General features: G+C 42.9%; 1 protein-coding gene across 5 annotated transcripts in view; it reads right to left on the reverse strand.

Moving 5' to 3' along the window:
- The window catches only part of LOC139418250 (active breakpoint cluster region-related protein-like), a 258,195-nt gene that overhangs the window by 83,911 nt on the left and 158,629 nt on the right, over positions 1–15,655 (reverse strand). For all 5 annotated transcript variants that reach the window (XM_071167563.1, XM_071167561.1, XM_071167560.1 and 2 more), the window contains 3 exons: positions 13,648–13,723; positions 13,038–13,142; positions 4,755–4,829 (listed from right to left, as the gene is read on the reverse strand). In XM_071167563.1, coding sequence (XP_071023664.1) covers positions 4,755–4,829; positions 13,038–13,142; positions 13,648–13,723 — 256 coding nt within the window. The remainder of the gene's footprint in view (positions 1–4,754; positions 4,830–13,037; positions 13,143–13,647; positions 13,724–15,655) is intronic.

A 15,655-nucleotide genomic window follows, 5' to 3' on the forward strand; every position in this document is an offset into this window, starting at 1 on the left:
GGTGTACATGTTAAAATCTGAGTTTGTTGACAGTATCGCCTGGGATCTGTAGCGCTTTAAGGAGGAATTCTTTCACCACGCTTTCAGGCTCTTCACCTTAACTTTCTTTAATACCAGTAAGTATCAGATTTTGTCGCCTGGGACCTAATCTGTATTACAAGTACGACTTACAAGTACGACTTCTCTCAGAAGCATTCTCCTTATGAAGTAACTTAATGTTTCAATAGTATTGACTGTCCCTTTTAGCTTGTTTGTTTTTTTCTCCATTGTCACAGCTTTTTCACCACTAATTTCAAGGCTCCTTCATTTCTTTACTGACAAGTTCAATACTCCCCATTTATTGATTTTAGCAGGTCGGTTTCCACTCTTACCTTACCAGGTGTTGAAAAACATAAATCGGTGTCTGTCGAAGAATCTCGTAGTTCTTACATGGAGTTTGGTTCTCATTTTTTTCCCTGATTACTCCAACATGTTTTGACCTCGACTGCGTTCATAATATTTATCAATAAACTTCTCTAGCCTTGTACATTTTTGGGGGTTATTATCCAGCTTGTGAGTAAATGGATCAGTAGTGCTACTATTTAGTCAGTTTTAGAGATAATGAATATTGCTTCTTCAGTCCGCCATCACACTTCCCTCCAGGGCATTTCCTCAGTTTTTTGTCCCTGTGCTGAACCAGGTGTCAGGAAGAGAGGGAGGGAAATAGGTTATGGGGTTATTTCTGTTCCTGTGCTGAACCAGGTGTCAGGAAGAGAGGGAGGGAAATAGGTTATGGGGTTATTTTGTCCCTGTGCTGAACCAGGTGTCAGGAAGAGAGGGAGGGAAATAGGTTATGGGGTTATTTTGTGCCTGTGCTGAACCAGGTGTCAGGAAGGGAGGGAAATAGGTTATGGGGTTATTTTGTGCCTGTGCTGAACCAGGTGTCAGGAAGAGAGGGAGGGAAATAGGTTATGGGGTTATTTTGTCCCTGTGCTGAACCAGGTGTCAGGAAGAGAGGGAGGGAAATAGGTTATGGGGTTATTTTGTCCCTGTGCTGAACCAGGTGTCAGGAAGGGAGGGAGGGAAATAGGTTATGGGGTTATTTTGTCCCTGTGCTGAACCAGGTGTCAGGAAGGGAGGGAAATAGGTTATGGGGTTATTTTGTCCCTGTGCTGAACCAGGTGTCAGGAAGGGAGGGAAATAGGTTATGGGGTTATTTTGCTTCCAGTGGTTCTGGGACCCTTGTTAAGGTCAACAGCATCATGAACTTGGTCATTTTTGCCAAAAACCTGGTTGCCTCTGCAAGGAGACTGAAACTTGAACGCAAGTGAATCTTCCAGCAAGACAATAACCCCAAACACAAATCAAAATGGTCAATTGATGACAAAATCAACATTGGCCACCTCAGTCTCTGGACTTGAACCTCATTAAAAACCTGTGGTTTGAATTGAAGAGGGCAGTCTATAAGCACAGATCTGGATCTGGAAAGATGCTGTACAGATGAATGGTCTAAGATCCCTCCCAATGGGTTGTCCAGTCTCATAACACTTAGCCTTTTTCTAAAATGTTTCATCCTCACAATGGGAGGGTGCTGGAGTATTGAAAACGGGAATCAACATTTTTTACCCCCATCTTTTTTATTACTTGTTTAAAAAAAGTATTATTTGAGAGCAATTGTATTAGTAAAAAATATTATCAAATAAACAAAAAACGTGCATACAATACTTGTATTATTTATTTTATACTGTCTTTTTTGCTTATCTTTATCAAGGGATCCAATAATTGCAGACCCACTGTAGGTGACGTTACTAGCTACGACTAGCTACTATCTGATACATAGATATAGGAGACGTAGGAGACACTATACCCATGGAGGGGTGTTTAGACTAAAACAGCATATCTTACATTAGAGGACAGGCTCTACCAGAACAATGCCATGGTATCAATACTCCTTCCTCTCCCGCATATCAGATGGGCATGATAATGGTTTGGTCCACTGAGAAAAAAAGAGGGAAAAGTAAAACCAAACCACTTCCACGTCCCTCTCTGCTCTTGAGAGGATCCAACAGGCTTTCAGTGGAGACAGCTTTCCCATTTTTCTCCAATCCATTACACAAGAAAATCTATTTCTGAAGCTTTCATAAAGTACAGTTCAGGCAGTAATGGTAAAACTGAGGCAGAGGTTGGTTGTTTTTTTCCTCTTGTGGTGATATTTGAATGGGTGCTTCTTCTGTAACAGGCAGTAGAGCGTGTTCAGTGAAGTGGCAGCTGTCTGGTAGAGACATATCTGAGCAACTCTAGAGCTCACTGACATCATATCACCCTGATCACTCATACTAAGGCTATCACACACGCACCGGGCAGAGAGAGGGAGAGGGTGTGTAGACAGACAGACAAAATGCTTCTCCTGGCCTTCACAGTCCATGTGTGTGTGTCCCTTGAGGGTTCGACTGTGGCTGTGTAGGGGCCACTCTGTTCCCGTCAACTTTCTTTATGGAGTAGCTGTGTCTTTGACAGCCCCTAGCATCAAAGCAGCCACAGGAATGTGACTGTGGTCCAGAGCTGCTCCTCAGGGACTGGCCCTGTGGTGCGCTCTCTACCTCCAGCCCCCCCTAATTCATTCTCTCTCACTCTACCCCTCTCTCTCTTGGTCTCTCTCTCTCCACCTCTTCCTCATCTCCATTTCTCTCCCTTTTATCAGAAGAAGCCCGGTAACACATCGGTAATAGCTTGAGGTAGCAGAAGCACCTAACCACAGATTTTAACTTGTTACTGATCTCTATAATACATAAACAACTTTTGGAAAGCTCCTTTTCTGAGCTAGCCATTAAAAATATATAGTCCACAGATGTAATTGAATCTGAAACACACTTTAACTGGAAGAGAATATTGAAAAATGATACATTTAAGTAATAAGGCATGAGGGGGTGTGGTATATGTCCAGTATACCACGGCTAAGGGCTGTTCTTATGCACAACGCAACGCGGAGTGCCTGGATACAGCCCTTAACCGTGGTATATTGGCCATATACCACAAACCCATGAGGTGCCTTATTGCTATTATAAATGTAATTAGAGCAGTAAAAATAAATGTTTTGTCATACCCGTGGTATACGGTCTGATATACCACGGCTGTCAGTCAATCAGCATTCAGGACTCGACCCAACCCAGTTCACAATTTAAGTTTGTTCACAGACTGTATTCAACACCAAGGAAATGTTTTACTATAAATTTGGCCCCAACTTCCAACTGTTCACCGTGTCCCCTCAATCAGGCAGGCACATCCATTTCAATGGTGCTAATCAAAGGACAATTGAAGACTGAACAAATATAATTGACTCCGTAAATAACAATCTCAGCTAAAGCCCCACACATACAAACCAATTATGTATATTTAGACTTTCTTTGCTTTCAGGCCCACTGGGAATGGGTGGTGGGTGGGCATCTAGTCATTGAGGGGGAGGGCAAGGGGGATTGGGGGAGACTCTGGGGATGGATGGTGGGAGGGGGACTGATAAGCAACCTCAGTTGCTGGGTGGGATAGGAAGGGGTGGGAGGCATTCTGTCTTCAGTATTTATGCTGCAGTAGTTTGTGTGTCGGGGGCTAGGGTCAGTCTGTCTTATCCGGTGTCCTGTGTGAATTTAAGTATGCTCTCTCTAATTCTCTCTTTCTCTCTCTCTCTCGGAGGACCTGAGAGCCCTAGGACCATGCCTCAGGACTACCTGGCATGATGACTCCTTGCTGTCCCCAGTCCACCTGGCCGTGCTGCTGCTCCAGTTTCAACTGTTCTGCCTGCAGCTATGGAAAAATAATAATAATCACAGTAGTTGTCGAGGGTGCAGCAAGTCAGCACCTCAGGAGTAAACCTGTTCACCGGACGTGCTACCTGTCCCAGACCTGCTGTTTTCAACTCTCTAGAGACAGCAGGAGTGGTAGAGATACTCTTAATGATCGGCTATGAAAAGCCAACTGACATTTACTCCTGAGGTGCTGACTTGCTGCACCCTCGACAACTACTGTGATTATTATTATTTTACCATGCTGGTCATTTATGAACATTTGAACATCTTGGCCATGTCCTGTTATAATCTCCACCCGGCACAGCCAGAAGAGGACTGGCCACTCCTCATAGCCTGGTTCCTCTCTAGGTTTCTTCCTAGGTTTTGGCCTTTCTAGGGAGTTTTTCCTAGCCACCGTACTTCTACACCTGCATTGCTTGCTGTTTGGGGTTTTAGGCTGGGTTTCTGTACAGCACTTTGAGACATCATCTGATGTACAAAGGGCTATATAAATACATTTGACTGGAATTGATTCAGGGTGTGGCGGGACAACGCAGGCGGTGGAATGGGTCGGTGTTATCGTCTCATGCATTTCTTTGGTTTTGTACTTATAACCCCCCTTCTGAATTTGAAAATTCCAAAACAAAATAAAAAGTTAGTCAAAAAATAATAATAGATATCCCGTTACCCTAAATCCTTAACCATTAGGGAGATTAAATAATACCTGACCCTGGTTCAATGGTAGAGGGTGACTTCTACCACTGTGCTGGGGGTCTATTTGATGTATTTTTGGGAAAGAAGACAACCAGTATGAAGGGACAGACAGAGGGACACCTACACTCTTTCTCGCTGTCATCTCAGTTCTCTGTTGGGATGCCACACAAGTTGTAAATGATATGCTCCAACCATCATCATCATACACACACACACACGGGTGGTGATGGGCAGATGCTGAACACATGCAGTATAAGCCCAGTATGACAGAGAAATACTTACTGGCTGACTCTTTGAAGCCTTTGGCAGAGTGGACGATCACATGGAGGAATCCATACAGGCCTGAGGTTTCCTCATCTGAAACAAACAGCACAACAACACAGTTAGTCACCGTCTGTCACACTCATTATCAGTGACCTGTAAGTGGCCTGGGACAGCTCATTATCATTACCTCGAGGGTGTGTCAAATGAGAACCTATTCCCTATATAGTGTACTACTTTTTTTCAGGGTCCATGGTGTGGGAGCAGAGGAAAGCACGTATATCCTACCAATGGGATATTAAGAACTAATATTTTATGTTTCACCGAGTCGTGGCCGAACGACGACATTAAGAACATAGAGCTGGCGGGTTATACACTATCGGCAAGACAGAACAGCAGCCTCTGGTAAGACATGGGGCGGGGGCCTACGCATTTATGTAGACAACAGTTGGTGCACGATATCTAAGGAGGTCTCAAAGTTTTGATCGCCTGAGGTGGAGAATCTTATGATAAGCTGCAGACCTCACTAATTACCCAGAGAGTTTTCATTCGTTTTTTCTGTAGCTGGCTACATACCACCACAGAGCGAGGTTGAAACTAAAACCGCACTAAATGAGCTGTATTCTACCATAAACAAACATGAAAACACTCATCCAGAGGCGGCATTCCTGTGCAAACAGAGGTAAAACAATTCTAGACCACCTCCACTCCAAACACAGAGACGCGTACAAAGCTCTCCCTCGCCCTCCATTTGGCAAATCTGACAATAACTCTATCCTGATTCCTGCTTACAAGCAAAAATTAAAGCAGGATGCTCCAGTGATTCGGACTATAAAAAAAGTGGTCAGATGAAGCAGGTGCTAAACTACAGGACTGTTTTGCTAGCACAGACTGGAACATGTTCCGGGATTCTTCCGATGGTATTGAGGAGTACACCACATCAGTGGCTTTATCAATAAGTGCATCGAGGACGTCGTCCACACAGTGAGTGTACGTACATACCACAACCAGAAGCCATGGATTACAGGCAACATTCGCACTGAGCTAAAGGGTAGAGCTGCCGCTTTCAAGGAGCAGGACTCTAACCCGGAAGCTTATAAGAAATCCCGCTATGCCCTCCGACGAACCACCAAACAGACAAAGTGTCAATACAGGATTAAGATCGAATTATACGACACCGGCTCCGACGCTCATCGGATGTGGCAGGACTTGCAAACTATTTACAGACTACAAAGGGAAGCACAACCGAGAGCTGCCCAGTGACACAAGCCTACCAGACGAGCTAAATAACTTCTATGCTCGCTTCGAGGCAAGTAACACTGAAACATGCATGAGAGCATCAACTATCCAGATGACCGTGTGATTAAGCTCTCCGCAGCCGATGTGAGGAAGACCTTTAAAACAGGTCAATATTCACAAGGCACTGGGGCAGACGGATTACCAGGACGTGTACTCTGAGCATGCGCTGACCATCCGGAAAGTGTCTTCACTGACATTTTTAACCTTTCCCTGTCTGAGTCTGTAATACCAACATGTTTCAAGCAGACCACCATAGTCCCTGTGCCCAAGAACACTAAGGTACCCTGCCTAAATTACTACCGACCCGTAGCACTCACGTCTGTAGCCATGAAATTCTTTGAAAGGCTGGTCATGGCTCACATCAACACCCTCATCCCAGAAACCCAAGACCCACTCCAATTTGCATACCGCCCAAACAGATCCACAGATGATGCAATCTCTATTGCACTCCACACTGCCCTTTCCTACCTGGACAAAAGGGACACCTATGTGAGAATGCTATTCATTGACTACAGCTCAGTGTTCAACACCATAGTGCCCTCAAAACTCATCACTAAGCTAAGGACCTTGGGACTAAACCCCTCCCTCTGCAACTGGATCCTAGACCTCCTGACGGGTCGCTCCCAGGTGGTAAGGGTGGGAAACAACAAATCCGCCACGATGATCCTCAACACGGGGCCCCTCAGGGATTCGTGCTCAGTCCCCTCCTGTACTCCGTGTTTACTCATGACTGCACGGCCAGGCACAACTCCCAACACCATCATTAGGTTTGCTGATGACACAACAGTGGTAGGCCTGATCACTGACAATGATGAGACAGCCTATAGGGAGGAGGTCAGAGATCTGACCATGTGATGCCAGGACAACAACCTCTCCCTCAACATGATCAAGACAAAGGAGATGATTGTGGACTAGAGGAAAAAGAGGAACGAGCAACCCCGTTCTCATCGACGGGGTTGTAGTGGAGCAGGTTGAGAGCTTCAAGCTCCTTGGCGTCCACATGAACAACAAACTATCATGGTCCAAGCACACCAAGACAGTCGGGAAGAGGGCATGAAAAAACCTATTCCCCCTCACGAGACAAGATTTGGCATGGGTCCTCAGATACTCAAAAGATTTTACAGCTGCACCATCGAGAGCATCCTGACGGGTCGCATCACTGCCTGGTATGGCAACTGCACGGCCTCCGACCGCAAGGCACTAGAGGTTAGTGCATACGGCCCAGTACATCACCGGGGCCAAGCTTCCTTCCATCCAGGACCTCTATACCAGTCAGAGGAAGGCCGTAAAAATTATCAAAGACTCCAGCCACCCCAGTCATAGACTGTTCTCTCTGCTACCGCACGGCAAGCGGTACCGGAGCACCAAGTCTAGGTCCAAGAGGCTTCTAAACAGCTTCTACCCCAAAGCTATAAGACACCTGAACTGCTAATCAAAAGGCTGCCCAGACTATTTGCCCCCCCCCCCACGCTGCTGCGCTGTTATTATCTATGCATAACCACTTTAATAACTCCACCTACATGTACAAAATTACCTCAATTACCTCGACACCGGTGCCCCCGCTCATTGACACATTAACTCTGTACCAGTACCCCCTGTATATAGCCCCACTATTGTTATTTCCTGCTGCTCTTTAATTATTTGTTTTCCTAATCTCTTACTTTTTTCTTAATTTTTATTTTGTAGGTATTTTTCTTAAAACTGCATCGTTGGTTAAGGGCTTGTAAGTAAGCATTTCACTATAAGGTCTACGACACCTGTTGTATTCGGCACATTTGACAAATACAATTTGATATGATTTGATTTAATTGATATTTTTGTTAGAAAGGAAAGGGTTTAACACTGAAGAGAAAAAAGATCCAATCAGGATTTTTCTTTGGTGGTCTGTGGAGAGATAACTCTAGCTAGCTAAGTCAGCCATTGGCTATGCCATCAGAAGCTAGATAGAAGGCATCTGCCATGCAACTGCATTAGGGAAGAATGTTGGAGTGGTGCCATTGACTGGTAATGGGTGTGACCGTTTTTACAAAAACTCATGAAAACTTCTGCCTTCTCGAAGGCTGACAGGTCCCTGCACAATAGTGAGCAGTAGTTTTCCCAGGGTCTAGCTAGCTTTTGTTGTAGGCTAGTTTGCAGTGGTTGCAGCAGGTGTTATTGAAGAGGATGTTGTTGCTAATTTTTTAGCATTGCCCTTTTCAAGATCAACTTTCAACAAGAAGTTACATTTAAAATCATCATCATCTGGTGAAAGGAACTGCTGCTAGCTAGCTCATTGAAAATAACGGTGTATGAAACATTATTTAATTTAAAATGGCAGCATTCACATTAATGTAGAAGTGTTGAAAAACAATATTATATTCTTATTTACAATAAAAGTGTCTCCAAAATATAACACTTTATTTGCCATGCATTTCTATTGGGCACAAAATAATCTGAAACACAACCAAAACAAACAGCAAAGGCATCCAACAAGTTTGTAGGGTCACAAGCTTGACAAGTACAGTGCATTCCGAAAGTATTCAGACCCTGTCCAGTTTTTCAACATTTTGTTGCGTTACAGCCTTATTCTAAAATGGATCAAATAAAAATAAAATCCCTCAATCTATACAAATTACCGCATAATGACAAAGCTATAACAGGTTTTTAGAAAATGTTGCACATTTATCAATAATAAAAACAGAAATACCTTATTTACATTAGTATTCAAACCCTTTGATATAAGATTCGAAATTGAGCTCAGATGCATCCTGTTTCCATTGAACATCATTGAGGTGTTTCTACAACGTGATTGGAGTCCACCTGTGCTAAATTCAACTGATTGTACATGATTTGGAAAGGCACACACCTGTCAATATAATGTCCCATAGTTGACAGTGCATGTCAGAGCAAAAGCCAAGCTATGAGGTCAAAGGAATTGTCTGTAGAGCTCCGAGACAGGATTGTGTGGAGGCACAGATCTGTGGAAGGGTACCAAAACATTTCTGCAGCATTGAAGGTCCTCAAGAACACAGTGGCCTCCAGTATAATTAAATGGAAGAAGTTTGGAACCACCAAGACTATTCCTAGAGCTGGCTGCCAGGCCAAACTGTACAGTTGGGGGAGAAGGTCCTTGGTCAGGGAGATGACCAAGAACCAATGGTCACTCTGACAGAGCTTCAGTTCCTCTGTGGAGATGGGAGAACTTTCCAGAAGGACAACCATCTCTGCATCACTCCACCAATCAGGGCTTTATGATAGAGTGGCCAGATGGAAACCACTCCTCAGTAAAAGGCACATGACAGCCAGCTTGGAGTTTGCCAAAAGGCACCTAAAGACTCTCAATGAAAAACAAGATTCTCTGGTCTGATGAAACCAAGATTGAACTCTTTGGCCTGAATTCCAAGCATCATGTCTGGAGGACACCTGGCACCATCCCTACGGTGAAGCATGGTGGTGGCAGCATCATGCTGTGGGGATGATTTTCAGCGGCAGGGACTAAGAGACTAGTCAGAATTAAAGCATGATGAAAACCTGCTCCAGAGCACTCAGGACCTCAGACTGGGGCGAAGGTTCACCTACCAACAGGACAATGACCCTAAGCACACAGCCAAGACAACACAGGAGTGGCATCGGGACAAGTCTCTGAATGTCCTTGAATGGCCCAGCCAGAGCCCAGACTTGAACCCGATCGAACATCTCTGGAGAGACCTGAAAATAGCTGTGCAGCGACACTCCCCATCTAACATGACAGAGCTTGAGAGGATCTGCAGAGAAGAATAGGAGAAACTCGCCAAATACAGGTGTGCCAACTTGTCACGTCATACCCAAGAAGACTCAAGGCTGTAATCGCTGCTGAAGGTGCTTCAACAAAAAAATGAGTAAAGGGTCTGAATACTTCTGTAAATGTGATATTTCCATGTTATATTTTTTTTTATAAATTAGCAAAAACAATTGAATCAATTTTAGAATAAGGCAGTAATGTAACAAAATGTGGAATAAGTCAAAGGGTCTGAATACTTTCAGAATGCACTGTATCTGTGACCAACAGATGCATATCTGTTTTCCCAGTCATGTGAAATCCATAGATTATGGACTACAGAATTCATTTCAATTGACTGATTTCCTTATATGAACTGTAACTCAGTAAAACCTTTGAAATTGTTGCACTTATATTTTTGTTCAGTATACATCATTGGCTGAAACTGAAGCAGGCCTTTTGGAGATCCCCGCAGGCCCACCGGGTCACGCTCTCGAGAGGTACTGAGCCCTGGACAAACAATATGTCACATGTATGAATGGTGCTATGGACTGTATGTGAACAGTCACAGACAGGTCATGCCACCAAGAGAGAGATGGAATGCAGAGAAGATCTAGACTGTAATCTTTCATTTCACCCATCCACTTTCAGACATGTTATTCTGTCCATCTTAACCACAACAAAAATACTCACTAAAGGAGATGATAGCAATAACCTGTCAATGTGTTTTCCTATATCCCCGTAATGGATAAGGTCAGGATCAGAGTTATAGTAATCAGAGCCTAGATCTGTGGTTAGTTGCTTCTACCTGGTCCCTGTACTGGCCTGTGTGTTGCGTCAGAAAGAGCCATGGGAACTAGGGGTCACATTCCTCCTCCAGCTGGTCTTTATTTCACCCCTCCGCTACTCCTTACATTTCATAGCATGGTCTGCCAATGAACCGGAGCCGGAGTCTTTGCCATACTGTGCTGTAAAGTGACTATAAAGGAGAAAGAATGTAAATCTTTGCTTTGCTTAATGACATTTCAGACCCCCTCTAAACTGGAGAGAACAGACGTGTTTGATGTCAGTATAAAGGGAGTTGCTTTGACAAACTGACTGTAAGCAATCAGGAACGCTCAGTGCAAGCTAGGAGCTGAACTTCAGGTCAACACAAGGAAAACAAAAATTGAAATGCAACATGTAAAGTGTTGGCTTATTTCCCACAAATTTTGTTTACATCCCTGTTAGTGATAATTTCTCCTATGCCAAGATAAACCATCCACCTGACAGGTGTGGCATATCAATAAGCTGATTAAACAGCATGATCATTACACAGGTGCACCTTGTGCTGGGGACAATAACAGGCCATTCTAAAATGTGTAGTTTTGTCACAACAATGCCACAGATGTCTCAAGTTGAGGGAGTGTGCAATTGGCATGCTGACGGCAGGAATGTCCACCAGAGCTGTTGCCAGAGAATTGAATGTTCATTTCTCGAACATAAGCCGTTTCCAACGTTGTTTTAGAGAATTAGAATTCTTCACCTGCAGGATCCTCTGAGACTAGCCACCTGGACAGCTGATAAAACTGTAGGTTTGCACAAACAAATCATTTTTGCACACATTTTCAGAAACCGTCTCAGGAAAGGTCATCTGTGTGCTCGTCACCCTCACCAGGGTCTTGACCTGACTGCAGTTCAGCGTCGTAACCGACTTCAGTGTGTAAATGCTCACCTTCGATGGCCACTGGCACACTGGAAAAGTGTGCACTTCACGGATGAATCCCGGTTTCAACTGTACCGGGCAGATTGCTGATGTCAACATTTTTAACAGAGTGCCCCATGGTGGCGGTGGGGCTATGGTATGGTCAGGCATAAGCTACGGACAATGAACACAATTGCATTTTTTCGATAGCAATATGAATGCACAGAGATACCGAGATGAGATCCTCAGGGCCATTGTCGTGCCATTCAACTGCCGTCATCACCTAATGTTTCAGCATGATAATGCACGGCCCCATGTCGCAAGGATCTGTGCACAATTCCTGGAAGCTGAAAATGTCCCAGTTCTTCAATGTCCTGCATACTGAAACATGTTACCCATTGAGCATATTTGGGATGCTCTGGATCGACATGTACGGCAGCACGTTCCAGTTTCCGCCAATATCCAGCAACTTCACACAGCCATTGAAGATGAGTGGGACAACATTCCACGGGCCACAATCAACAGCCTGGTTAAATCTATGCTAAGGAGATTTGTCATGCTGCATGAGGCAAATGATGTTCACACCAGATGCGGACTGGTTTTCTGATCCAAGCCCCTACCTTATTTTTTAAGGTATCTGTGACCAACAGATGCATATCTGTATTCCCAGTCATGTGAAATCCATAGATAAGGGCCTAATTAATTTAATATTTCAATTGACTGATTTCCTTACATGAACTGTAACTCAGTAACATCATTGAAACTGTTGCATTTATATTTTTGTTCAGAGTGTATCGCTGTCGGTAATCAAGGTTTTAAAATACTGTGGCCTGACTCAGAAAATCTATATGTAACTTGTAAATACTGGAGCCAATTTAGATTTAGACTACATGATATCCAACTCAGTACACGAAGTCTAGCAGAAACAAGATAACAACATATCGTTCAGTGTAAGCAAAGCCACATTGGAAACACCATAGCCTTGCAAGAAAACATGTTTCTTTTCTGAGAGAGGCTACCTGGGGCGGCAGGCAGGTAGCCTAGTGGTTAGAGCGTTGGACTAGTAACCGGAAGGTTGCGTTGCCAGATCGAATCAAGATAAAAGGGTACAAATCTGTCGCTCTGCCCCTGAACAAGGCAGTTAACCCACTGTTCCTAGGCCGTCATTGTAAAAAGAATTTGTTCTTAACTGACTTGCCTAATTAAATAAAGGTAAAATAAATACAAATAAAGTACTGTTATTGCATCTCTAAGATATGTAGAAGAAAAGCATGAAAACACAGTCAGATGTGAATAGAAGAGTGCTGTGGTATAACAGTGTTATTTGTGGCGCGTCGTGTTTATTAAAACCTTATGAACGGTTTCTAGTTTGTTAAATGTGGGTCTGTGTGAGTGAAGTTGTGTATGTGAGTGTGTGTATCTCCTGTAGCTGTGTGTGTAAGCTGAGCGTCTCCCTGCCATTTCCTGTCCCCCAGTGCATCCTGGGAGCTCACAGTGGGGCTGCCAGATGGCTTTAATGTCACCCCAATCCAAACATCCCATCTGAGGAAGTAGAAAGGAAAATGTGAGTGTGTGTGTGTCCTACCATCTTTATTACTGGTGACAGGGATGTTGTGGACAGTTCGGAGTTTGCAGCAGGAGCTGGTGAGGACCTGCAGCTCTACAGAGCTCAACTGACACGGCTGCAGATCTGAAGACAAACACAGAAATACACAATCAATAAACCTGAACATAAAGCCAGGCTATAGGTTGTACAATGTGAATCCATGGTAGAGTTGAAAAAACAGTGGTAAGAAACCAATATCACTGTCTGCTCACTCTCAAATCATATTGGTCACATACACATATTTAGCAGATGTTATTGCTTGTGTAGAGAAATGCTTATGTTCTTAGCTCCAAAAGTGCAGTAATATCTGGAAATAATGGAATTAAGAAGTATAGAAATATTAGGACGAGCAATGTCGGAGTCCGGAGTATATATATGTGATGGGATGTATAGACATTATGGACAGTATGTGGATAGAATATGTAGTATATCTGAAGAATACGTAGGATAAAATAGTATGTACAGCAATAGCTGAACAGGATGGCCTTGACTAGAATACAGTATATACATATGAAATGGGTAAAACAGTATGTAAACATTATTCAAGTGACCAGTGTTCCATGTCTATGTACATAGACTCCTCCTGTACCTTTCTTCTGTAGTTTTTGGATGCTCTCCCTCCACTCTGACCTCTCATAGTCTGAAGACAGGAGGAACAGGTAGCTCTGAGGACAAAACAGAGGGAAACTTTCAGGAAAATTTGGAAATAACATTTTATAGGACAACTGCTCCCTCCAGTGATGGAAAAATAACAGTACATCAATATTGCAATCATGGACATAGCTGCTAATCCAAACCACAGATATAGAGTAGAGGTCGACCGATTATGATTTTTCAACGCCGATACCCATTATTGGAGGACCAAAAAAAGCAGATTCCCATTAAATCGGCTGATTTTAATATATATATTTGTAATGAAGACAATTACAACAATACTGAATGAACACTTTTATGTTTTACTAAATATACATACATAAATACATAAATAAGATCAATTTAGTCTCAAATAAATAATGAAACATGTTCAATTTGGTTTAAATAATGCAAAAACAATGTTGAAGAAGGTAAAAACGCAATATGTGCCATGTAAAAAAGCTAACGTTTCAGTTCCTTGCTCAGAACATGAGAACATATGAAAGTTGGTGGTTCCTTTTAACATGAGTCTTCAATATTCCCAGTTAAGAAGTTTTAGGTTGTAGTTATTATAGGAATTATAGGACTATTTCTCTATATACCATTTGTATTTCATATACCTTTGACTATTGGATGTTCTTATAGGCATTTTAGTATTGCCAGCCTAATCTCGGGAGTTGATAGGCTTGAAGTCATAAACAGTGCAATGCTTGAAGCACAGCGAAGAGCTGCTGGCAAACACAGGAAAGTGCTGTTTGAATGAATGCTTACGAGCCTGCTGCTGCCTGCCACCGCTCAGTCAGACTGCTCTATCAAGCATCAAATCATATACTTAATTATAACAAAGTAACACAGAAATACGAGCCTTAGGTCATTAATATGGTTGAATCCGGAAACTATAATTTCGAAAACAAAAGGTTTATTCTTTCAGTGAAATACGGAACCATTCCATATTTTATCGAATGGGCGGCATCCATAAGTCTAAATATTGCTGTTACATTGCACAACCTTCAATGTTATGTCATAAAATTCTGGCAAATTAGTTACGGTCTTTGTTAGGAAGAAATGGTCTTCACACAGTTCGCAATGAGCCAGGCGGCCCAAACTGCTGCATATACCCTGACTCTGCTTGCACAGAACGCAAGAAAAGTGACACAATTTCCCTAGTTTAAAAAAATCATGTTAGTAGGCAATATTAACTAAATATGCAGGTTTAAAATGTTTTACTTGTGTATTGATTTTAAGAAACGCGTTGATGTTTATGGTTAGGTAACACATTGGTGCAACGATAGTGCTTTTTTCACGAATGCGCTTGTTAAATCATCACCCATTTGGCGAAGTAGGCTGTAATTCGCTGATAAATTAACAGGCACCGCATTGATTATATGCAAGCTAGATCAACTAGTAATATCATCATCCATGTGTAGTTAACTAGTGATTATGTTAAGATTGATTGTTTTTTATAAGACAAGTTTAATGCTAACTAGCACCTTACCTTGGCTCCTTGCTGCACTCGCATAGCAGGTAGTCAGACTGCCACACAGTCTCCTCGTGGAGTGCAATGTAATCGGCCATGATCGGCATCCAAAAATGCTGATTACCGATTGTTATGAAAACTTGAAATCGGCCCTAATTAATTGGCCATTCTGATTAACCGGTCGACCTCTAATTTAGTAGAGGCAGATTATCCAACCCCAAACATAGGCATCAACCCTTTACACTCATGGGAACTGGCTTACATGGATAGGGCTAAATGTAAATGTTTGTAACAGAAGAAATATGAAAAACAAATGCATAACCATGGTACCAGTTGAAAGGGAACAGTTTGGAGATTATGGGAAAAATATTAGACGCAAGACTGAATCCAAACATTACACTGTTGATTATGTGCATTTACTCCACATTTTGTTGATAACGGAAATACTCTGGATACACTCAGTAACATGATAAGACCATTCCTGGAC

Source organism: Oncorhynchus clarkii, chromosome 10, assembly GCF_045791955.1.
Source record: "Oncorhynchus clarkii lewisi isolate Uvic-CL-2024 chromosome 10, UVic_Ocla_1.0, whole genome shotgun sequence".
Lineage (NCBI taxonomy): Eukaryota > Metazoa > Chordata > Actinopteri > Salmoniformes > Salmonidae > Oncorhynchus > Oncorhynchus clarkii.